Source organism: Calidris pugnax, unplaced genomic scaffold (assembly GCF_001431845.1).
Source record: "Calidris pugnax isolate Ruff unplaced genomic scaffold, ASM143184v1 scaffold238, whole genome shotgun sequence".
In the NCBI taxonomy this organism is placed as follows: domain Eukaryota; kingdom Metazoa; phylum Chordata; class Aves; order Charadriiformes; family Scolopacidae; genus Calidris; species Calidris pugnax.
Window position 1 is genome coordinate 49,245 of NW_015090949.1, and position 25,025 is coordinate 74,269.

Below are 25,025 nucleotides of genomic sequence, written 5' to 3' on the forward strand. Positions count from 1 at the left end.
CTCTCCTCTCCTCTCCTCTCCTTTCCTCCTTCATCACTCTTCTGCCCTTTCCTCTGCTTTGCCCTGCCCAGCCCTGCTCTGCCCTTTTTTTTTGTTTCTTTTTTTTTTTTTTTTTTTTTAAGAACTTGGAGATGGTTCTCACAAGGGCTTATCATAGCTTTGGGAGAACAGTCCCTGGTGTCTGCAAAGGGGGAAAGGCAAACTCAGCCAGCACACCCTCCAGAGCACCTCCCCAGCTTTGTGTCTCCACCTGCAGATGCCTTTCTGCTTTGCCTGTCCAGGTTGTCACACAGTACGGCTCTATGGGGTTTATGTTGCAAGATTTTGGTGGGGGTGGTGTTATAGGGGTGGCCTCTATGAGAAGAGGCTCCCCCATGTCAGACACAGCCAGGTCCTGTCAGCTCCAAACCAGACCTACCGCTGTCCAAATCTGAGCCCACCAGTGAAATGCAGACCCAGGTTGGAGGGGTTCCTGAAGGAACTGACTCCTGTGGGAGGGACCTCATGCTGGAGCAGGGGAAAACTGGAAGGAGAAAGGAGGAGCAGAGACAACACGTTATGGAATGATCACAACTCCCCTTCCACAGGCCCTTATGTATCCTCTCCCGTGAGGTGGCAGAGGAGTCAGGAATGGAACAGTGAAGATGAGCCTTGGAAGAAGGGGAGGGTGGGGGGAAAGTGCTTTTAGTTTTGTCTTTATTTCTCACCATGCTACTCTATTTCAAATTGGCAAAAAATTAAATTTCCCCACATCAAACCTGTTTTAACCGTGATGGCAACTGGTAAGTGATCTCCCAGACTTTATGTCAACCCAGGAGCTTTTCTGTCTTATTTTCTCCCCTTGTCCATTCTTGGAGGAGGGGGGCAGTGAGAGAGCAGCTGGGTGGCCATCGTGGAAGCAACACATGTCCTCAGCCTACCACCATCCTTTCTCTATTGCCTGCTCAGGGTAACCTACAGGACTGGAGTTACTCTAAAGGAATGTGCACGTGGACAATGGTCCCAATCCTCTGCCTCTCTGGAAGCAACACATGTCCTCAGCCTACCACCATCCTTTCTCTATTGCCTGCTCAGGGTCACCTACAGGACTGGAGTTACTCTAAAGGAATGTGCACGTGGACAATGGTCCCAATCCTCTGCCTCTCTGGAAAACAGTAGCTGGGGTCCAGCACATTCTGTGCTCTGCAGACACGTGTGCTATCGTCACCAAGGAAACTCTGTGCCTGGCTGTGAGAATTCTCAGAGAGCTACACTGCACCTGAGGTGGGAGAGTGACCAGCTGGGAGTGCTCAGAACATCTTACCAACTCTGCCTTCTGCTCTCTAGCCCTGTGCCCACCACTTTACTTTGGCCACTTTTTCCCCTGCATTACAGAATGAATCCAGAGAAAAGGAAACAGAAGAACAGAAGGCACGAGCAGATGTCAGGGGAACCTGGTAAGAGCCACATTTCTTCTCTTTAGACAGGGATGGAGGGGCAAATGACCCACTGGAAAACCCTGATTCCCTGAAAGGGCTGAATGGGATAAGAGGGATGTGTTCCTCCAAAAATCTGTTCAATGCATTCTTGTCGTTCTTTAGGGAAAGGTCTTAGTGAAATTTCCTCTCTTTCTCTCTCTTTTTCTTTTTCATGTGAACCTAATCCCCAGATCCTGACACCAAGCGTCAGAGCGTGCAAGAACTAGCAAACATATTTGAGGCTCCAGGTAAGTGTCCTGGATACCATTTGTCCTGCCTGTGATCATCCTTGGGATCTTCTGGGATGCCGAGTATCTCTGCAGAAGGAAAGGAGCCTGTGAAGGTCTATCCCTCTCAATCTCTTTGATAAGTAGCAAGGCCTACTCCAGAAGAGTCTTGGTAGAGGAAGGCTTTGCAAAACAGGCTTGAGTGAAGATGAAGGGGGATTCGCACATCTGTTCTGGGATTCCTTTCACATTTGACTGCAAGGGCAGTCACACTCTCTTTCTCACCCTTTGTTGGACTACCATCTGACAAGTGGGGCAAAACCTCTGGGGGGCTCTGCCTCTGGACCAGCAAATGAAACTTCTTCATCATTCCTTTGCAGGAAGTAGCATTTCGTCTCCTCAGCAGTCATCCACAGGTGGAAGGGATATTCCTAGCCATGCAGGTGAGAGCCTGTGCTGACCATGACATAAGAGATGATTAGTGCCCAGGGAAGGACCACCATGAACACCCAAGGGAAGGAAGACATATAGCTCCTGAAGCTGTGTCAGATGGTGGGTGGGGGTCAGCCACACCAATCCCCTTCTGACATCTCTGAACATTGGCACAGCCCCCCCGACCATGGTATGGGTAACGTTGGCAGAGGCTCTGGGTGGCATTTTGACTCTTCTCGTATCTGGCACTTTCACCACCCCACAGACTGCCCTTCCAACGGCCTCCAGCAAGTGTTTTGTTCTTGCTGGCATTCCCATGCAGATGTCCTGGTGCACATGGTGACGAGAAGAAGGATGCCTGGAGGAGCAGTATGCTAGGCCCGGTGGTGGGCTGACCCACAGCAGAGTGGGACAGGCTGGATGGTGCTGAATCCCATCCTGCCCGGGATGTAAGGCCAGCCCATCTCCTGCAGCTCTTCTTTTTGGTGACCCGCTTGCAGGAGCATGCTCTTCCCTTGGGGAAAGCTTGTGATGACCATGGCCTGGGCTCTCTCTTATGGCTGTGCCTTTTCCTGGAAGAGAGGGAGTTTTTTTTGCACTGCACTGACATTGACCACCTGGGTGTGAGATCCTCCTAGTTAGAGATAAGAGGTTTCCTTGGTTTTCTGTCTTCTTTCTACAGGATCCACCCGTGGGGGAGAGCATTCTTTGCAGCAGGGACGAGGAGCAGATTCCCTTGGGCGAGTTCAGGAACACAGGTCACAGCAGAGCAAAGGGGAAGGAGACCTTGGTTTTCTGTCTTCTTTCTACAGGCTCCACCCAGGTGGTAGAGCAACCCTTGCAGCAGGTACAGGGAGCAGATTCCCTTGGGCGAGTTCAGGAACACAGGTCACAGCAGAGCAAAGGGGAAGGAGACCGAGAAAGACTGGTAATAGGTAAGGGGTCTTGACAGCGCACGTGTCTCAGGAATGCTGGCTCCTCCTCCCTATGTTCCTCCTTCTCCCATTGGGGAAGGTCTGAACCATCTGCTCTGACCTCAAGGTAGAGTCTGCTTTCAGCAAGAGACTCACCAGACACCTCCCAAGCTCTTTCCTGCCCAGAAGAGCTCTGCCATTTGGTGACAAAGGCAAAACCCCAAATCGCAGGCCAAGCCTCAAGAATGCATTTGGCTTCTTCAGAAACCTTCAGGGCATGCAGGAGAGCTGTCCTGGGAGGTTCTGGGAGGAGATGTGAGGGAGCAGAAGCATCCCAATGTGGGGTGGCAGGAGGGGAAGGGGCAGAGTGAGGCCCCTGCAGTCTCCCCGGAAAAGACCATGTGGTGTTGCCCATGACCTCTGTGGCAGCTCAGACAGCTCATTGGCACAGGAGGCCTGCACTGGGACTCTGAAGCAGGACACAGTGATCAAAAAGCCCCACAGCACTGCTGTCAGGTGCTTGGTTTATAGGACCTCAAGTTGCTTGGGTCATCTGCATGATGCATTCTTCCCCAAAACCTGTTCAATACGTTCTTGTGCTTCACGAGGGAAAGATATCAGTTAAGTTTCCCTTTTTTATCTGTTTTTTCCATATGCATCTACTGACCAGAACCTGAGGCTGAGAAGCGCAGTATCCAAGAACGAAAGAAACGCTTTGAAGGCCGAAGTAAGTACAGCGAGTCCCATTGCTCTGCTTGTGGTCATCCTGGGGCAGCTCTGGGATGTGATGTGTTAGCACTGAGAGAAGTGAGGCTTGAGGAGGTTTATCCCCCCTGAGCATGTCCTCTGCAGAAGCCCTTCCAGTCCAGAGCAGAAGGCATGGCCTCCCGGGTGGGGTGAGTTGGGTCAGCAGGGTGTACCTCATTGGCGACAGCCACGTCCTACCCTAGCCCAGGTAATTGCTGGAGTTGGTAGAGGAAGGCTTTCCACGGGACAGGCTCAGGTGAATTTGCTGAGAGATTGACATGTCGCTTCTGGGATTCCTTTTCACTCTGGGAATACAAGGGAGGGTTTGTCACCCTCTTGTGGGACTGATCACTTCAGAAGTACAGGAAAACACCAACAACAATCTGCCGCTGGCCCACCGCAGGAGTAAACATTCTTCACCCTCAATTCTCTTGCAGGAAGTAGCTTTCCACCTCCTCAGGTGTCATCCAGAGGCAGAAGGGAGATGTCTCCCCGTACAGGTGAGAGGCTGGATTGACCGTGCTCTCTGCAGGAGAAGGAAGGGAGGAGGGTGGGATCAGTAGACTTTTCTTGTGGTGAAAGAGGAGGGTTCATTCCTCGGCATCTTGCGGTCTCACGCTCCAGGGGTGCTCGTTGCCCATGCTGAACTTTTCTCCCAGCACTGAGAGTGGTGCCTCCCATCTTCAAAAGGGGTTCACCATAGACTTCCTCCTGTGTGGCCTTAGTTGGATACGGGTCCCATCTCCTCTAGTCACTGCCAATGGTTCTAGCTCTGTGGTCACGGAGGGTGCTGGCGTCCTCAGCCCCGCTCTGGGCTGCCTCTGTGCACTTGGTTTTCTCTGTAGGGTGGAAGCTTGAGGGAGGCCCTGCCAAGCATGGAGAACCTGGGCTGGTTTTTATGCCTAAGGGGCCACCACAGCACCATGAAACTGTTGCTCTTGGAGTGGCAGGACTAAGAGTTCCCTGGTGGCTTTCCCGAGCTCACAGGACTTGCCTCTCTCGAGCTTTGTGCATTCGGCTTCATCTGTGCATGTGTCAGGAATGGGTCTTCAGGGATAGCCAGTGCTGGACCATACCCTTTCTGTCATGGGTGTTTCTTCTCAGAGAAAGGGGATCTAATTTTTAGTACATGGTCTGGCCCTTCCTCTCACCTCTCGTTCTTGTCTTATTGGAATGAGAGGCTGAGCTCCTCTCACAGCAGGTTTTAGTCCACATGAGAATAGAAGCAGCTAAGACAGCAGTGTGTTTGTGTATGGTGAAGGAATAGAGGAGTGTGGGGGCATCATCTGATCATCAGATTGTTGGAAAACAATGTTTGGGACCCCCTCCGCTGTTTATTAGGGGATACCAGAAGAATCAGGAGCTCTAAGGGAGATATGTGTCACTGGGCAAATTCAGTGACAGAAGCTCACTAGGAGATACTGTGGAAGTTGCTGAGGTGCTGGTGAGGAAGGTGCATCCCCACCTGTACATGGCTCCAGTGAAGAACCTTGAACTCCTCCGTTATACAGTAAACCAGAGATGCCTCCTTCAAAGACAGTAATCTCTCTTTCTCCCTATCCCTTCTTCATTGCTATCAGCATGGTGTCTTCTTTGTACTGCTCCAGAATTCCTACCTATATTTTAGCTCTGGTTACAATCTTTGCTGTAAAAAGACTGAGCATCCCAGTGGCCTCAGGCCTTGCTCTCTTTGGAGGATGGCACAGGGCCTTTTGATGTGTTTTCCAACTTACAGAACAAACACATTTCTACAGGAGAACACAGGCTTTTTAATAAGCACCATGAGCTGTGTCTTAGCAAAAAGGAGAGCAGCATGCCTTGACAAAACCACTTATTGCCTGCTTTTGTCTTTTCCCCACAGAGCTTTTCAAAATGCAGCGCTACAAAGGTAAGCAAAAGGGAGATGATGAATGTGAGCACTCAGAGTCTGAATGTGGCTCTGGAAATCCTATCTGATGAACTCAGAGAGCTGTTTGGAGAACAAACCCCTAAGAAGAAGGATTGTGTGATAGCTGTTTTCTTTGTTGTGTGCTGCCAAAGACCCTGCGTATGTTCGACAGGAGCCATTTTAGCTGTGGGGAGCAGGGATGACCAGCTTGCATTGGCCACTCCAGCCCCCGGCTCCCACTCCTGGTGTTGCCCTCTTTGGCGTTTCAGGAAAAGTGTCTTGAGCTGATGTTTCTCCACTACAGGAGCAACCCCTTCTTTAAATCTGAGCTGAGCTACAGGACCTTAGTTCATGGCATTGCACCTTGCTGGAGTCCTGTCAGGTGTTTGTTACGTACATTGATGAGCTGGGAAAAGTGAGGAAAGAAACATTTCCTCATCTCATTGTCTCAATGCCTCATTGTGGCAGTGAACATCACTCTTCCATTCTAATCCATGTGGAAGAGGCATCCTAGCCTGGTGTTCTCCTGTTTTTTGAGGACAAACTACTTAAACTTTGAAAATCGCCTTCAGACTTTGATAAGGAGTTAATCATGACACACAACCAAATTTTTGTGAAGGCACCTACATCTCCATATACGTTATACATATATCCACCACAGGCAACAGCTGTATTTTCTCTACCATCATTCTGAATAGGCTTTTTTATACACTTACTGAAAATATGTATCTCTGTTTTAGCATTTATTGCTGACCGGTGAGTGTCTGCATTGATTTCCCAGCGGGTTTCAGATGCTGCAGGGTTGATCACCTGTCTCCCCCTCTTCCTCTTCAGTTTCTCTCATCTAGAATTTACTTTGGCCAATTTGATTTTGTCTCAATAGTCTTGGAAAAGTCAGTTGTGATTCTGGTGTTGCCCAAAGAGGAACTGCCTGGTCAACTCCCAGACCCTTTCCTCAGGCCATCCCCACAGCAATTCAAAGATGGAGGGAGAGGGCATTCAGCCCCACAGCCTCCTCCTTAGTGCAGAATGCTGGAGTCACAGGAACATTGGCTGAGATCCTGTCCTTTGCTGCATGCAGGCTGGTCACTCACTGAGTCAGCAGCCCTGAATGGGAATGGAGGGATGTGGGAGGTATGGGAAGAGAGAAGACAGAGGTCCTGTGAGGCAAGAGGCTGCCTGGTGCACCTGAGTGTGGAGGTAGAGGAAGGAGTAGTGAGAGGTGGAGGAGAATATAGAAGAGAATGCCTCAGAGTAGCAGACCTTGTCTTTTCTGCTCCTTATGGCATGACTTGATCATTGCAGAGGATGTCACCCTGGATCCTGACACAGCCCACCCCAGATTGGAAATCTTTAACAATGGGAAGAGTGTGAAAGATACTGGCACCATCAAGAAGGTGCCCAGCAAGGGGAAGAGATTTGATTCCCACCTTTACGTGTTGGCAAAGGAAGGATACACATCTGGGAGACACTACTGGGAAGTGGATGTTGGCCAGAGAAGCAGCTGGGCCTTGGGTATTGCCCGGGAATCTGTGACTCGCAAAGGGACATTGACTCTGTCTCCAAAGAATGGCCTCTGGGTCATGGGGTGTACAGACGGGCGAGAGTATTGGGCCTACACAGAGCCTTGGACCCGTTTGAGTGTGCGTGGGAAGCTGCCAAAGATTGGGATCTTCCTGGACATCTCATCCAAGCAGCTGTTGTTTTACAATGTCCGTAAGAAAGCAGCTCTGTACACTTTCACCATTGCTGATGGCAGCAGCCGGGAAGGGAAACTCCTTCCCTTGTTCTCCACAGGCTCAGCTGCTGCAAAGGCTGACACTGAGCCTCTGAACATAGCGCAGGGGTTTGATGATGATGATGAATAGATCACTCTACATTGTGAAGGTCTAGAATGTACAGCCAGGGATCAGATGGAGATGTGATCAACCTGCTGCCTTGTTTGTATCTCCTGAGCACAGCTGAGGTAGGAAGGGACAGATGTAGTGGAGTGACCAGCTCTGACAGCTTTTAAACTATGCATCAGAATGAAAAAGCTATTGAGGCAAATTTTAGGGGTTCAAGAAAAACTTTTTTTTTTTTTTCATGGCAACATGGAATAAATACTTCTTCTGGAAGGTGTGTTTTCAGAAAAAATTACTGGTCCGTTTTCTTATACTTTGTTGTTTTGGGTTTTGTTGAAGAGGAAGAATGATAGAGCAACCTGTCAGGCACCTGGTGTCCAGCCAAGGTCAAGCCACCATAGATGTCCAGTTGGCTTTTGACTTTCTCCCAGGATGGACACTCTCTTGGAAACTTGTACCGGTGCTTGGTCACCTTCACAGTAAAAAAGTGTTTCCTGATGTTCAGAGGGAACCTTCTGTGTTTCTGTTTGTGCCCATGGCATATTGTCCTGTCACCGGCACCACTGGCAAGAGTCTGGCTCTCTGTCACCTTTGCACCCTCCCTTCAGCTGTTGAGATGCTTTGGGAAGATTCCCCCGAGCCTTCTCTTCTCTGGGCTGGACAGTCCCTGTGGGAGAATTCTTAGAAATTAATGGTCATCCTGTGAGCACCCCAAGCTCTGGGCAGCTGTTGACAATAGGCCTCTGACAATAGTCCAGGCCCTGGACAACAGTGCAGGCCTAGAGGTTACTAAACGGTTGTGATTTGTAAACTAATGAAGCTGGCAGAAAAGGAGTAGCTGTCTTCTGAATGTACTGATAAGTAGGACCTTGGGTAGAATAAAAAAAAAAGAAAAGACTGTATGTGTAAACAGCTAATAATAGCCAACTAAAAAGCATGTAACTAGTTATCACCTGCTAATCATAGTCCACTATAAAGGCATCACCTGTGAATTGTCTATAAAAGCTGAGCTATCTGTGCAATAAAGTGGCATCTACCTGATCACATTGGTCGTCGTGTATGATGTCTGAAGCTTCCGCGTCATCACCCCTGGGCTTCCCTCACAAGCTGGTTGCTCCCTCCCTGTTGTGAGACCAGAGAAATGCTCTGGGGAATCCCTGGCAAGGACCAGGGTGAACTGCCAGTTCCCAGAGGCCGTGGCAAGGGGTAATTGGCCCAAGATGGTGTCCCTTGGCTCAAAGCCACCTGCACCTCATCTCCAACCTCCAAAAGCACCTCTCCAGAGCCTTGAGAACCCAATTTCTTCATCTGCAGCCTCAAAAACAAAGGGGATCCCTCCAGGAAAAGTGCTGCCCCAGTTTCCAATGTGCAGTTCCCCAGACAGTATAGAAGGCCTGGTGGGCTTTTGGCATAGCTGCCTTGGAGGCGGAAGAAGTTAAACAGTTGTCTACCTTGCCTGGTCTCTCAGAGGACCCTTCTGTTGTAGGGCTGTTGAAGGTCGAAGAACAACACGTGCCAATTGCTACCACAACGGTTCATCGGCGGCAGTATCGAACTAACCAAGACTCTCTAATCCCCATCCATCAGCTGATTCGTCAACTAGAGATTCAAGGAGTGATCAGCAAGACTCACTCACCCTTTAACAGTCCCATATGGCCAGTGCGGAAATCTAATGGAGAGTGGAGGCTAACTGTGGACTATCGTGGCCTCAACGAAGTCACGCCACCGCTGAGTGCTGCCATGTCAGACATGTTAGAACTTCAATACGAACTGGAGTCCAAGGCAGCCAAGTGGTATGTCACAACTGATATCATTAATGCATTTTTCTCAATCCCCCTGGCAGTAGAGTACAGGTCACAGTTTGCTTTCACTTGGAGAGGTGTCCAGTACACTTGGAATAGACTGTCCTAGGGGTGGAAACACAATCCCACTGTTTCCCATGGACTGATCCAGACTGCACTGGAACAGGGTGGAGCTCCAGAACATCAGCAGTACATTGACAGCATCATCATATGGGGCAACACAGCAGAAGAAGTTTTTAAAAAAAAAAGAAAAGACTGTATGTGTAAACAGCTAATAATAGCCAACTATAAAGCATGTAACTATTTATCACCTGCTAATAAAGGTCCACTATAAAGGCATCACCTGGGAATTGTCTATAAAAGCTGAGCTATCTGTGCAATAAAGTGGCATCTACCTGATCACATTGGTCGTCGTGTATGATGTCTGAAGTTTCCGTGTCATTACCCCTGGGTTTCCCTCACAAGCTTCTTGCTCCCTCCCTGTTGTGAGACCAGAGAAATGCTCTGGGGAATCCCTGGCAAGGACCAGGGTGAACTGCCAGTTCCCAGAGGCCGTGGCAAGGGGTAATTGGCCCAAGATGGTGTCCCTTGGCTCAAAGCCACCTGCACCTCATCTCCAACCTCCAAAAGCACCTCTCCAGAGCCTTGAGAACCCAATTTCTTCATCTGCAGCCTCAAAAACAAAGGGGATCCCTCCAGGAAAAGTGCTGCCCCAGTTTCCAATGTGCAGTTCCCCAGACAGTATAGAAGGCCTGAACCTACTTCTGATCCCCTTGAAGGAACCTCCAAATCATTTCTGCAACAAGCAAGTAACGGATACTATGACCACTATTAGGGGGGCCCTGCCTCCGGCCAGGTGGGGGAAAGGGACAACCGGATTTATTGGACAGTGTGGATTCGATGGCCTGGCACGTCAGAGCCACAGGAGTATAGAGCTTTAGTGGACACGGGTGCACAGTGTACGATAATACCATCAAGCCATACAGGGACAGAACGCATCTGTATTTCTGGAGTGACAGGGGGATCCCAAGAGTTGACTGTACTGGAAGCTGAAGTGAGCCTAACTGGAAATGAGTGGCAAAAGCATCCCATTGTGACTGGCCCAGATGCTCCATGTATCCTTGGTATAGATTATCTCAGGAGAGGATATTTTAAGGATCCAAAAGGGTACCGGTGGGCTTTTGGCATAGCTGCATTGGAGGCGGAAGAAGTTAAACAGCTGTCCACCTTGCCTGGTCTTTCAGAGGACCCTTCTGTTGTAGGGCTGTTGAAGGTTGAAGAACAACAGGTGCCAATTGCTACCACAACAGTTCATCGGCGGCAATATCGAACTAACCGAGACTCTCTGATCCCCATCCATGAGCTGATTCGTCAACTAGAGATTCAAGGAGTGATCAGCAAGACTCACTCACCCTTTAACAGTCCCATATGGCCGGTGCGGAAATCTAATGGAGAGTGGAGGCTAACTGTGGACTATCGTGGCCTCAACGAAGTCACGCCACCGCTGAGTGCTGCCGTGCCGGACATGTTAGAACTTCAATACGAACTGGAGTCCAAGGCAGCCAAGTGGTACGCCACAATTGATATCGCCAATGCATTCTTCTCAATCCCTCTGGCAGCAGAGTGCAGGCCCCAGTTTGCTTTCACTTGGACAGGTGTCCAGTCCACCTGGAATTGATTGCCCCAGGGGTGGAAACACAGCCCCACCATTTGCCATGGACTGATCCAGACTGCACTGGAACAGGATGAAGCTCCGGAACATCTGCAGTACATTGATGATATTGTCATATGGGGTAACACAGCAGAAGTTTTTGAGAAGGGGCATAAAATAATTCAAATCCTTCTGAAAGCTGGTTTTGCCATAAGATGGGGTAAGGTCAAGGGACCTGCACAAGAGATTCAGCTTTTAGGAGTAAAATGGCAAGATGGACGCCGCCAGATCCCAACGGATGAGATCAACAAAATAGCAGCCATGTCTCCACCAACTAGTAAGAAGGAAGCACAAGCTTTCCTAGGCATTGTGGGTTTTTGGAGGATGCATATCCCAGATTACAGTCTGATTGTGAGCCCTCTGTATCAAGTAACCCGGAAGAAGAACGATTTTAAATGGGGTCCTGAGCAACGACAAGCTTTTGAACAAACTAAACAGGAAATAGTCCATGCAGTAGCTCTGGGGCCAGTCCGGGCAGGACAAGATGTTAAAAACGTGCTCTACACCGCAGCTGGGGAGAACGGCCCTACCTGGAGCCTGTGGCAGAAAGTGCCAGGGGAGACACGCGGTCGACCCCTGGGGTTTTGGAGTCAGGGATACAGAGGATCCGAAGCCCGCTGTACTCCAACAGAAAAGGAGATCCTGGCAGCATATGAAGGGGTTTGAGCTGCTTCGGAAGTGGTTGGTACAGAAGCCCAGCTCCTCTTAGCACCTCGACTGCTGGTGCTGGGCTGGATGTTCAAAGAAAGGGTCCCTGCCACGCATCATGCAATGGATGCTACATGGAGTAAGTGGATTGCACTGATCACTCAGCGAACTCGAATGGGAAACCCCAGTCGCCCAGGAATTCTAGAGGTGATTATGGACTGGCCAGAAGGCAAGGATTTTGGAATGTCACCAGAGGAGGAGGTGATGCGTGCAGAAGAGGCTCCACCATATAATGAACTCCCAGAAGATGAGAAGAGATATGCCCTGTTCACTGATGGGTCCTGCCGGATTGTGGGAAAGCATAGGAAGTGGAAGGCTGCTGTGTGGAGTCCTACAAGACAAGTTGCAGAAGCCACTGAAGGACAAGGTGAATCAAGCCAATTTGCAGAGGTGAAAGCAATTCAGCTGGCTTTGGACATTGCTGAGCGGGAAAAATGGCTGGTACTTTATCTCTACACCGATTCATGGATGGTGGCAAATGCTTTGTGGGGGTGGTTACAGCAGTGGAAGCAGCAGAATTGGCAGCACAGAGGCAAACCTGTCTGGGCTGCTGAATTGTGGCGAGATATTGCTGCCCAGGTAGAGAATCTGGTTGTGAAAGTACGTCATGTAGATGCCCACGTACCCAAGAGCCGGGCCACTGAGGAACATCAAGTCACATGGGACAAATCTGGATTCCAAGACATACAGGAATGGGATTATGAAGCAGTCTTGCAGGGAGGTATTGTCCAGTGTCTGGAAAACACTGGGATTTTCTCTTTCATGGCAGCTGTGAGACACCTCTGCAGAAATGAGGTCTTTGGCCTTTTTAGCGGTCTGGTTTCTTTGCTATGAGGGACCATGTCCTCCTTCCTCCCTGTGTTCATGGTGTGTTTGAAAGGCTTCTGTGAGACCCATCACTCGAGTGGCCCACTGGCTTTTCCTCTTTGTAGGATGAGACAGGCTTGTGATATTCTTTCTGACCTGTACTAAAGAGATGCTGCGGCAGAAGAGCATGTTCCTCCGCCAGCATTACAGACTGTGTGCGAGCTCTCTGGAGCTGTGGTCTCCTTCTTTAATCTACTCAATGTCTCTTTCAGGGCTTGCTTTATGGAAGCTTGTGGGGAGGGAGCCTTTGGTGACCAAAAGTTTTATTTGAGAGAGAGTAGAAGAGCATCCTTGCTTTCGGAGGACTTTTTGTAGGAATTTTTTATTCTTCTTTAATGACTCATCCCTTTGTTGTTACAGACAAACTGCAGAGAGAAAAGGGTAAGTGACATCTTCTTTCTGGTGCTCATTATGAAATCCACAAGTGCTGAGATATCCTTTGAAAACATGCTCACCTCAACAAAGTGTTTTTTTCTCACTCAGTTTTGTTGGGAAACATGATGGATTGGGAAGGTATACATTTGCACTGGAGGGGGATTTAGGCCAAAGGGTCACATGGGACAAATCTGGATTCCAAGACATACAGGAATGGGATTATGAAGCAGTCTTGCAGGGAGGTATTGTCCAGAGTCTGGAAAACACTGGGATTTTCTCTTTCATGAAAGTCCTATTCCATAAGCTACCCCTGTTGGTAGGAAAGATGGAGAGGCATTATTTCACTCTTCCGTCCTGCCCACCCGGCCATTGAGAAGCATTCAGGACTTTCAGGAAAGCTCACAGGGCCCGTGCTCTTTCCCCATCCCTCCAGCACTCAAGCCACCCAAAGCAATTGGAAGAAGGTGGAAGGCTCTTCCCACTTCCCCAGAGCCCATGTGCCCTTAGCGCCTGGGAGGTGCACGCCTGAGGGAGGGCAGGATTCGAGCAGTGGGAAAGGCCCAGAGTTAGAGCTGAAGGAAGGAAGCTTGGGCTCAGCCCTTGGGCAAGCCCTGCTCTCCCGCCCCCGAGTCGGAGTGCCCAATCTGTGCTGGTGTGGCTTCTCAGCTGCTGGCACCATCTTCCCCGGGGCTGTGTCCCCTTCCTGGTAAAAACAGCTCATGACCTGCACCGTGCCTGCTCCAGTGTGCTCTGGGGCTGGGTCCTCCTGGGCAGGGAAAGAAGAGCAGCTTCTTCTTCACCTCTCACATGAAGACAGGCTGAGAGGGTGGGGGACGTTCAGCCTGGTTAAAAACAAAAAGGCTCCGGGGAGACTTCAAAGCAGCCTTTCAGTACGTAGTCGGGGGCCTAGAGGAGAGATGGGGAGGGACTCTTTGTGAAGGAGTGACAGGACAAAGGGTAATTGTTTTGAACTGAAAGAAGGGAAATGTAGAATAGATATTAGAAAGAAATTATTTACAGTGAGGGTGGCGAGACACTTGAACAGGTTGCCCAGAGAAGCTGTGGATGCCCCTTCCCTGGAAATCTTCAAGACCAGGCTGGAGTGGGCTTTGAGCAGCTTGGTGTAATGGGAGGTGTCCCTTCCCATGGCAGGGAGTGGGCACCAGATGATCTTAAAGGTCCCTTCCAATGCAAACAGTTCTATGATTCTTTGATCCTCAGTCCTTCCTAAGACTCAGGACCCCTCAAAATGGCCCTGGAATATGTGCATGAGAAGATTGAGAGGATTGTCAAGTGCCGGGTGGGAATGAGGAGTGCTCGGTGTCCCTGGGTCCAGGTTCCTTGCAGATGGTTCGTTTCCTCTCGGCCACAAGAAAATAGTCCATGGCCACCCTTTCCAGGCCTGACATGGCACGACCTCCATTCTCCCAGCAAACTGGAGAGATCTACAGTTGATCCTCAAACAGGTTCCCATGTGTGTACAACACATCTGAGGCCTTCACACGTGTCTGGAACGTGGGTAAATGGCTTCCCCTGACAATAGGTCACTGGGGATAAGGGAATAGGAAAGAAATGGGAAAGAGAGGGAGGCTAGTTAGGAAGGAAATACCATGGGGGTGGAAGAACATGATTTTCATTGTGGACAGAAGACACCTTCTAAGGTCTTTTATGTCCCGCTGGGTAGCCTTCGCAAGTTTGTTCTGCAGCGAGGCGGCACACCCTCAAGGGTTCCAGGGACAGGGCTTGGCCTCAGCACACACTTGCACTAGTCCATGAATGCACTTGACTTCTTGGGAGAATCCCAACGCCAGCAAACTCCTTCCCTGGGGCTTCAGCCAATGCATCCTGCTCCAGCTGTAACTGCCTTTCTCCTTTCCTTTGCAGGACAACTACAAGAGAAGATAGGTGAGTGCTGCCTGGAGAAGGCTGTGCATCCCTTGAGTGCAGGGTGAGAATGAGGGCCATGAGATCAGTGTCCTTGGGGTCTGGAGCCCCCTGGGGTGTGCGCCCAGCGATATCTCTTTGCCAACTGCCTTTCTGGGTGGACTTGGCATTTCCCTTTTTTTCTGAAGCCAGGCACCAGCGCCCCCAGGGTGCTGCAGAGAGAAATGAGTAAGTGACGACTTCTTTCTGATGCTGGTTATGAAATGCACAACTGCTGAGACATCCTTTGAAAACATGCTCAGCTCAGCAAAGTGCTCTTCCGTCACTCAGTTTTGTTGGGAAACATGATGGATTGGGAAGGTATACATTTGCACTGGAGAGGGATTTAGGCCAAAGGGTCATATGGGACAAATCTGGATTCCAAGACATACAGGAATGGGATTATGAAGCAGTCTTGCAGGGAGGTATTGTCCAGAGTCTGGAAAACACTGGGATTTTCTCTTTCATGGCAGCTGTGAGACACCTCTGCAGAAATGAGGTCTTTGGCCTTTTTAGCGGTCTGGTTTCTTTGCTATGAGGGACCATGTCCTCCTTCCTCCCTGTGTTCATGGTGTGTTTGAAAGGCTTCTGTGAGACCCATCACTCGAGTGGCCCACTGGCTTTTCCTCTTTGTAGGATGAGACAGGCTTGTGATATTCTTTCTGACCTGTACTAAAGAGATGTTGCGGCAGAAGAGCATGTTCCTCCGCCAGCATTACAGACTGTGTGCGAGCTCTCTGGAGCTGTGGTCTCCTTCTTTAATCTACTCAATGTCTCCTTTGTTTTTTTTACCTACAGAATTCCTGCAGATACGACAATATAAAGGTAAGAAGGGGACCTGTGCTGAATGTCATGTCCCGCAGCTTGAATTCAGCTCTGGAAAACACATTCTTCCTTCACAAGCAAAAGTTCAGATGGCTTCTGAACAGCAAGAATTGTTTCTCTCTCTTTCTCTCCTTCATTTTCTCCCCACAAAACTTCACAAGTCAGTCTTAGAGTTTCTGGAATATAAAGCAGTAGTATTCGTTCACAGAAGGCTAATTGCTGGGTACTTCTGGACCATTTCTCCTGCTTTGATGTATTTGTGTCATATAGTCTTGGTCCATGGAATTTCTCCCCGTACTGTCATGCCAGCAGATCCTGTGATTCTGGTTTTGCCCAAAGAGGAGGTGTGTGCCAAGGCATGATTCTTGCCTGCTGCTCACCTCCCTTACAATCCTCCCTGGTGCTACATGGCGTCTTCTGGGTCTTTGAGTGACTTTGCATTTGGTGAGTGCTGACCACACTCTCAGCATTCCATAGATGAGAGACAAGGGAGATGGGAGTTTTGGGACAGCAGGAGCCAGAGGTAGCCGGGGCAAAGTGACCGCATCAGAGTGGAGAACAAGGGATGGGAAGGGAACCAATGGGAGAGGAAACATAAAAGTATCTTCCAGAAATGTTACCTCAATGCTTTTTACTACTGAAGTGACTTGATCATTGCAGAGAATATCACCCTGGATCCTGACACTGCCCACCCCAGATTGGAAATCTTTAACAATGGGAAGAGTGTGAAAGATACCGGTGCCATCAGGAAGGTGCCCAGGAATGAGAAGAGATTTGATTCCCACATGTTTGTGCTGGCAAAGGAAGGATTCACATCTGGGAGACACTACTGGGAAGTGGATGTTGGCAAGAGAAGCAGCTGGGTCTTGGGTATTGCCCGGGAATCTGTGACACGCAAAGGGACATTGACTCTGTCCCCCAAGAATGGCTTCTGGGTCATGGGGTCTACAGATGGGCGAGAGTATTGGGCCTACACAGAAACTTGGACCCGTTTGAGTGTGGGTGGGAACCGGCCAAAGATTGGGATCTTCCTGAACATCTCAGCCAAGCAGCTGTCGTTTTACAATGTCCGTAAGAACACAGCTCTGTACACTTTCACCATGGGAGGTGACAGCAGCCAGAAAGAGAAGTTTTTTCCATTCTTCTCTACGGGTCCTGCTTCTACAAAGCCTGATGAGGAGCCTCTAAGAATAGTGAGGGTGTTTGATGATGATGACTGAATGGATGAACTGAGAATGCATGATCAATGTCTAACTGAAACACAGAGCCTGAGACTCTTGTCAGACCTCTGCTTTTTGCTGTGAAATCAAAGTAGAACAGTTCTTTTGTATAAGAAGCTTTCACCACTGCTTGCTAATCCTTCTTTGAGCCAGTCCAGAAAGAGAAGACCTAGATTTCAGGCCACTAGTCACTGTGCAGTCCTTCAGTTCTTCCAAGCACTCAGAGAAAGGAATGGATCCTCATTGCAGGAAGGGAAAACAGTTGTGGCTATTGTGTTCAGAAGATTATATCTGATGTCAACATGAGATCGACTGTCTGTCCTGCCTCTCCTGCCATTTCTGGATCCATGTAGTCAGCAAATGCCTTTTCTCTCCTCATTGAGCCATCACTGGGAACTGAACCAAGATCCTGGCAATTCAAGATAAACCACATCATGGACCATGAGACTGAAACCAAGCGAGACAGAAGGACGTTTGGATACGTCCTCAAGAACTCTGTCATTTTACAAAGCCCACACAAACTCTCTCTTGTATGGGTTTGAGAACGGACTCCGGCAGAATGAGAATGTCTTTGTCTTCATGGGAACCAGGATGGCCTGGTGTCAGAAGGCCAGAGAATCCATGTGCTCAGCCCCAGCTCCTGGCAGGTGGTGGTGGCAAAGTGGCCAGAAATCACCTCTCTCACTAAGCTTTTCAAATGCCACCATTTTCATGACATGGAAAAGCCATGCGTGGCATAAATGCTTATTTCTTACAACAGTTAATCTTCTGTTCTGCATCAAAGAAAAGAAGACACACATGGGTATGATGGCAAGCAGGGAACCAAAAACATCTGCAATGAGACTCCTGGGAAGCATTGGGTTACAAGTTCTGCTGAACCTCATAAATATGAAATGCTGTCAAGGAAAGCTAATTGGATTGGAAAGGCTTTTGCAAGTAGTAACAAACAATTTGACTTTTGTTTCAAGGCAGTCGCAGCCTGAGGTATCCTCTGGCTGAGGGTGGCACTAACGTTGGACTCAATGGTCTGTGCTTGGACTCCATGATCTTAAGGGTCTTTTCCAACCTAAAGGATTCTTTCATTCTAGAAGCAGCTGGAAGTTACAGGGCAGAGACATCAGACAAAGTATCATGTCTTGCACTTTCTTCACATTTTGCTATTGTGCCAATCCAACTAAAATCATTTTTGGTATGTAATTCATGTAATCAGGATTATATGTAGAAATAAATCTTGGTTTTTTTCTTGTTTGATGGATTTATCTTCTTTTTTATTATTTTTTATATTTTTTTTTTCTAAGTGGATGAAGGAGCCAGATTGAGTGTAACTCTTGTGCAGGTGAGAAAGAAGAGCAGTGGCCAACGCCACTGACCTCAGTGAACCTCACCAGAGTGGAGGTTCTTGTGGGTCTGAGTTTCCATCCCCTTACCCCAGACAGGGCGTAACTCAGGGATGCTGAAGATCCTCAGGTTACTCAGGGATCACTGTACCAGGAATACATGGGAGCCACCAGGATCAGTCCTGTCCGCACAGTGTCTTTGCAGGAGCACTTTGAAGACAGTCCATCAAAAATGGTACTGGAGACCAGCGTGTAAACCTTTTGTTGTGTCAGTCTGTGCCCTGAATCCTACCCTGAGACTAAAAGGGCAGACTCTTGTGAAGTCAAGAGAGAAGTGACCTTCTTGAAACCAAGTGACACAACCAAAGGAAGGTACTGGTGTGCAGAGCAGTTTTACCTTCTCTGTCAGAGGATGAGGTACCTTCCCAGTTTTCACAGGAATATTTACTGCACACATTTCACAAACCTGTATTGTGAATCGGATTTGACTCTTTCTATCCATGGTAAAAATGCAACTGATTTCCAAGCAATGGTATCAAAGGAATCTTTCTGTGTCTCCTCTGTGAGGAGGTGGAGGAGGTGCTAGAGGCACCAGAGCAGAGATTCCCCTGCAGGCCGTGGTGAAGACCATGGTGAGGAAGGCTGTCCTGCTGAAGCCCATGGAGGTTAATGGTGGAGCAGATATCCACCTACAACCCGTGGTGTACCCCACGCTTTAGCTGGTAAATGCCTGAAGGAGGCTGTGAACCCATGGGAATCCCACGCTGGAGCAGGCTCCTGGCAGGCTATGTGGGGCGCGGAGAGAGATGCGTCTATATTGAAGTTCAACAAAGAAAACAGAAGAGTCCTACAGCTGAGGAGGAACAAGCCCCAGGCAACAGCACGTGCTGGGGGTTGCCCAGCTGTAAAGGAGCTTGGCAGAAAAGAACCTAAGGGTTCTGGTGGACACCAAGCTGAATGACATGCCCTTTACTACCCAGGGATATTGGTATCCAAGGCTGTACTGGGAGAAGTGCTGAACACAGGTCCCAAGAGGTGATCCTTGCCCTCTCCTCAGCACTGGAGGGGTCACACCTGCCTTTGAGCGCTCCCCAGTACAAGAGAGACATGGACATCCTGGAGAGAGTTCAGGGAAGATGATTAAAGAACTGGAGCATCTCTCACCTGAGGAAAAGTTGAGTGAGTGGGGACTGTCCAGCCTAGAGAAGAGAAGGCTCAGGGGAATCTTATCAAAGTATCTCAACACGTGAAGGGAGGGTGCAAAGGTGACAGAGCAAGGCTCTTGTCAGTGGTGCCGGTGACAGGACAAGAGGCAATGGGCACAAACAGAAACACAGAAGGTTCCCTTTAAACTTCAGGAAACACTTTATTACTGTGAAGTTAACCAAGCATCAGTACAAGTTTTCAAGAGTCTCCATCCCAGGAGAAATTCAAAAGCCATCTGTATACCCATGGTGGGTTGACCTTGGCTGGGCACCAGGTGCCTGCCAGGTTGCTCTGTCATTCTCCCTCTTCAACAAAACCCAAAACCACAGAGTAGAAGAAAAAGGACAGTAAATTTTCATGAAAATGCACCTTCCAGAGGAAGTATTTATTACGTTACGTACCATGAAAAAAACCCATTGTTTTTCTTGAGCATCTCACATTTCCCTCAAAAGCTTTGTCATGCTGACACAAAGTTAAAAAACTGCCAGAGCTGGTCACTATACTACATCTGTCCCCTCCTGTCTCAGCTGTGTTCAGGAGATACAAACGAGGCAGCAGGTTGATCACATCTCCATCTGATCCCTGGCTGTACATTCTAGACCTTCACAATGTAGAGTGATCTATTCATCATCATCAAACCCCTGCACTATGTTCAGAGGCTCAGTGTCAGCCTTTGCAGCAGCTGAGCCCGTGGAGAAGAAGGGAAGGAGTTTCCCTTCCCGGCTGCTGCCATCAGCAATGGTGAAAGTGTACAGAGCTGCTTTCTTACGGACATTGTAAAACGACAGCTGCTTGGCTGAGATGTCCAGGAAGATCCCAATCTCTGGCAGCTTCCCACCCACACTCAAACGGGTCCAAGGCTCTGTGTAGGCCCAATACTCTCGCCCATCTGTAGACCCCATGACCCAGAGACCATTCTTGGGGGACAGAGTCAATGTCCCTTTGCGAGTCACAGATTCCCGGGCAATACCCAAGGCCCAGTTTCTTCTCTTGCCAACATCCACTTCCCAGTAGTGTCTCCCAGATGTGTATCCTTCCTTTGCCAACACATAAAGGTGGGAATCAAATCTCTTCTCATTCCTGGGCACCTTCCTGATGGTGCCGGTATCTTTCACACTCTTCCCATTATTAAAGATTTCCAGTCTGGGGTGGGATGTGTCAGGATCCAGGGAGACATCCACTGCAATGATCAAGTCATTTCAGTAGTCAAAAGCATCATGGTAACCTTCCTGGCACTTTCTGTTATGTTTCCCTTCCCATTGGTTCTTTTCCCATCCCTTGTTCTCCACTCTGATGCGGTCACTTTGCCCCATATACCTCCAGCTTCTGCTGTCCCAAATCTCCCATCTATGGAACACTGAGAGTGTGGTCAGCACACATCAAATGCAAAGCGACTCAAAGACACCCCCTCTAAAATGTCATGTAGCATCAGGGAGGATTGTAGGCGAGGTGAACAGAGAGAACTGTGCTTTCAAGTTGTGAAGTTTCTTGTGCAGCAAATGAAGAAGAGAAAGAACAAGGAAGAATTCCTGCTCTTCAGAAGCCAACTGAACAAGGATCTGAACAACCGTTGCTTGTGGAGGAGGAATGTGTTGTCCAGAGCTGCATTCAGGCTGCGGGAGATGGCATTCAGCACGGGTTCCTTTCTTACCTTTGTGTCGTTGTTTCTTCAGAAATTCTGTAGGAAGACAAAAAAAGGAGATATTGAGTGGTTTTAACATGGAGACCACGGTTCCAGTGAGCTCATGCAGTCTATGTGGCTGGAAGAGGAACATGCTTTTCTGCCGCAGCAAGTCTTTAGTACAGGTCAGAAAGCACATCCTAAGCCTGTCTCATCCTCTGAAGAGGAAAAGCCAGTGGGACTCTTGAGTGATGGGTCTCACAGAAGCATTTTAAACACACCATGAACAGAGAGGACAGAGGACATGGTCCTTCATAGGAAAGAGACCGGACCACTAAAAAGGCCAAAGCCTCATGTCTACAGAGGTATCCCATAGCTGTCATGAAAGGGAAAATCCCAGTGTCTTCCAGACACGTCACAATACCTCACTGCAAAACTGCTTCATAACCCCATTCCTGTATGTTTTAAGGGAATGGATTCCTTCCAGTCCAGAATTTATCCCATGAACTAATTCTTATCGCTTTGGCCTAATTATGTCTCTGGGACAAAGGTGATCCTGAACATGACATGATGTTTTCCAAGAAAACGGAGTGATGTGAAAGCACTTTGCTGAGCTGAGGAAGACAATGTCACTTACTCTTTCCTGTCACTGATTGGTATGTAATGACAAAGAGAAGAGAGATTAAAACCAGAGTCAGAATCATAGGCATTTGTAGAAGAGGACTATAAAATAGGGATGCTCTTCTGCTCTCTCTCAAACAAAAAAACCCCAAAAAAAAACCACCAAAAAAAGGCCCATGGTCACTACAGGCAATGAAACAGGGCTGGAGAGGGTAAGACTAGACATATGGGGAACATACACCTTGACCAAGCCACGGCCCTGCACATCATTCCCTCAGCTCTTACAAAGCATTCCTTAACGTCACTGGATCTTCCCCTGCACAAGGCGGTGGGGTCAGGAAGCTTTCCTGAGCTGAGTCCATACTTGAAAGACATCTCAGCAGCTGAGTGTGTTTTCAGCCACGTAAGAAAGGAAAGGCCACTTACTATTTTCTCTCTCCAGTTGCTCTGTAATGACAAAGAACACAGGAAAGAAATGAAAGGCATTTGCATTTGCCTGGGATGCCCATCTGAAGAATGGAGGCCCTCCTGCCCTCCCTCTGCAGAGGCCCATGGACACCACAACCTCTCTTTTCCACAACAATCTTTTTCCATGGGGAACGTTCCCCTTGGCAACTGTGGACTCCCACTTGGAAGGACGAGACCCCTTACCAGGGCCCATGACTTCTCCCCGGGCTTTCCTCTTCAAGGCACCGTAGGGGAAGAAGGGCCCAGGGCAGAGAGGGAGGCAAGAAGCAGGCTCTGTTTGAGACTTGAAGGGAGTAAGGCTGCACCAGGGACACAGAGCACTCCCCATTCCCAACCGGCTCTCGAGGGACAAGCAGCCACCCACACAGCAAGCAGCACTCACCGATTGTCTCATTCGGATTTGCTGCAAAGGAAAGGAGAAAGGCAGATGAGATGGGCAGAAGGAGGATGTATTGCCTGAAGCCCCAGGGAAGGTGTTTGCTGGAGCTGGGAGTCTCTTGCAAAGTGCATTCATGGACTAGTGCAAGTGTGTGCTGAGGGCAAGCCCTGTCCCCGGAAAACAGGAAGGTGCTCACAAACAATGCCTCTGTCCTCACCGAAAATCATATCTATCCACCCCACTGCTCAGTCTTTCCTGCTTTCTTTCCTCCCTCCGTTCTTCCTCACAGTTTGTCTTTTCTTCCCACATGACCATTTTTTCAGGACCAAGCCTTTTATGCAGATGCCAGCCACACCTGAAGGCCTCAGCGAGCTTGCCTGCACATGGGCACCTGCTGCTGAGACCCCAAGGACACCAGACTCATGGCCCACAAGGAAACACCCTTCTCCCACACACACCACCATGTCCCTCTTGGAAAGAGCCTCTCCTTGCTGGCTGGCAAGACCCCAGAGAGCACACTCATCCTTCTCCTTCTGCTCCTCAGCTACAAAAGGAAGGAGATAAAAACAATTAGAAAAGAGAGATTGTCAGGCTCATTGCCCCTCTGGCTTCCAGAGCTGGTGGGGTTTGGCTGCATCTGCCTTTCCTTTGCCTGACTTCATGGTTACTTGCGGGAAAGGGCTCTGCCAAAGGAGGACAGGTTGGCATCTGCCCAGCATGGGCTCAAAGAAGCTGCAAGGCCAAGTGCTACAGGAAAGCCTAGAAGCATGGCCAGGTGACAAATGGAGAGAGATTTGGAGGCCACAGCTGGCATTGAATCCTCAGGTTTGGGCTGTCAAGTTTAGAGGAGATAGTGAGACTTTGGAGAGGCATTAGGGGAGAGCTCCCCATCTTTGCAGGAGAGTGCAGGTCTCTTCTTCCTGCACTGTGAGGAGAGGCCAGGGGCTCCTTCCAGGTTGTCAAGAGGAGAGGAAGGAACTACCTCCAAGGAGCCTGTAGCTCCAGGAAAGGCCGAGCCCAGGAGGATGGTGAGAATGATTGGTAGATGGCAGGAGACTCTGGTCAGGGAAGCATGGCTGTGAAAAGCATCTGTGCTGGGAGAGAATACAGCTTTTCGTAACAATAGCCTAGACAAGGCTGAAATCCATCTTCAGAGAGCAGCGAGGCACAGGCACCCTTTGGAGAGACACCTGAGCTGGGAGAGACACAGCCCTTGGAGATTCCCCGGACTGGGGTTGCCCGTGCCCAGGTGGAACAGCAGGCATTGCTCCTAAACCTGCCACGTCCAACCCAATGTCACACTGGCCATCACGCGAGCTCCCTTCCCACCGCCTTTACTGTGAGCCTGAGAGGGCAGGACTCTCCATGCAGCCATGGACCAAGCCACGGCCCTGCAGATCATTCCCTCAGCTCTTACAAAACATTCCTCAACATCACAGGATCTTCCCCTGCAGAAGGCAGTGGGGTCAGGAAGCTTTCCTGAGCTGAGTCCATGCTTGAAAGACATCTCAGCAGCTGAGTGTGTTTTCAGCCGCGTCAGAAAAGAAAGGTCACTTACTGTTTGTTCTCAGCAGTGGCTCTGTAATGACAAAGAACACAGGAAAGAAAGGGAAGGCGTTTGCATTTGCCTGGGATGCCCGTCTGAAGAATGGAAGCCCTCCTGCCCTCCCTCTGCAGAGGCCCATGGACACCACAGATCTGTTTTCCATAAGAACCTTTTCCCATGGGGAACGTTCCCCTTGGAAAGTGTAGACTCCCACTTTGAAGAACGAGACCCCTTACGAGGGCCCATGACTTCTCCCCGGGCTTTCCTATTGAAGGCACCATGTGAGAGCGGTGGTGTCAGGTGGGGGAAGGAGGGCCCAGGGCAGAGAGGGAGGCAAGCAGCAGGCTCTGTTTGAGGCTTGAAGGGAGGCAGGCTGCACCAGGGACACAGAGCACTCCCCATTCCCAGCCGGCACTCGAGGGACAAGCAGCCACCCACACAGCAACAAGCACTCACCAATCTTCTCATTCAGTTGTGCTGCAAAAGAAAGGAGAAAGGCAGATTAGATGGGCAGAAGGAGGATGCATTGCCTGAAGCCCCAGGGAAGGTGTTTGCTGGAGCTGGGAGTCTCTTGCAAAGTGCGTTCCTGGACTAGTGCAAGTGTGTGCTGAGGGCAAGCCCTGTCCCCAGAAACCTTGAAAGTGCTGACAAAAAATGACTCTGTCCTCACGGAAAATCATGTTTCTCCACCCCACTAGTCTGTCTTCCTTTCCTTCTTCCCTTCTTCTTGATATTTTGTCTTTTATTCCCACATGACCCCTTTTCAGGAGCAAGTCCTTCAGGCAGATTCAGCCACACCTGAAGGCCTCAGCTAGCTTGCCTGCACATGGGCACCTGCTGCAGAGGCCCCAAGGACACCACACTCATAGACCACAGGGAAACACCCTTCTCCCACACACACCACCAT

The 25,025-nt window shown here is 49.4% G+C and overlaps 1 protein-coding gene across 1 annotated transcript in view; it reads left to right on the top strand.

The window, feature by feature from the left end:
* LOC106893771 (E3 ubiquitin-protein ligase TRIM39-like) overlaps positions 1-8,020 on the top strand; it is a 9,249-nt gene extending 1,229 nt beyond the window's left edge. The window contains exons 2-10 of the mRNA XM_014951981.1: positions 1,075-1,263; positions 1,375-1,436; positions 1,649-1,705; positions 2,065-2,127; positions 2,929-3,051; positions 3,701-3,757; positions 4,215-4,277; positions 5,639-5,665; positions 6,971-8,020. Of these exons, the coding sequence (XP_014807467.1) occupies positions 1,376-1,436; positions 1,649-1,705; positions 2,065-2,127; positions 2,929-3,051; positions 3,701-3,757; positions 4,215-4,277; positions 5,639-5,665; positions 6,971-7,533 (1,014 nt within the window). The 5' untranslated portion in view covers positions 1,075-1,263; position 1,375 and the 3' untranslated portion in view covers positions 7,534-8,020. The remainder of the gene's footprint in view (positions 1-1,074; positions 1,264-1,374; positions 1,437-1,648; positions 1,706-2,064; positions 2,128-2,928; positions 3,052-3,700; positions 3,758-4,214; positions 4,278-5,638; positions 5,666-6,970) is intronic.
* The last annotated feature ends 17,005 nt before the right edge of the window (positions 8,021-25,025 follow it).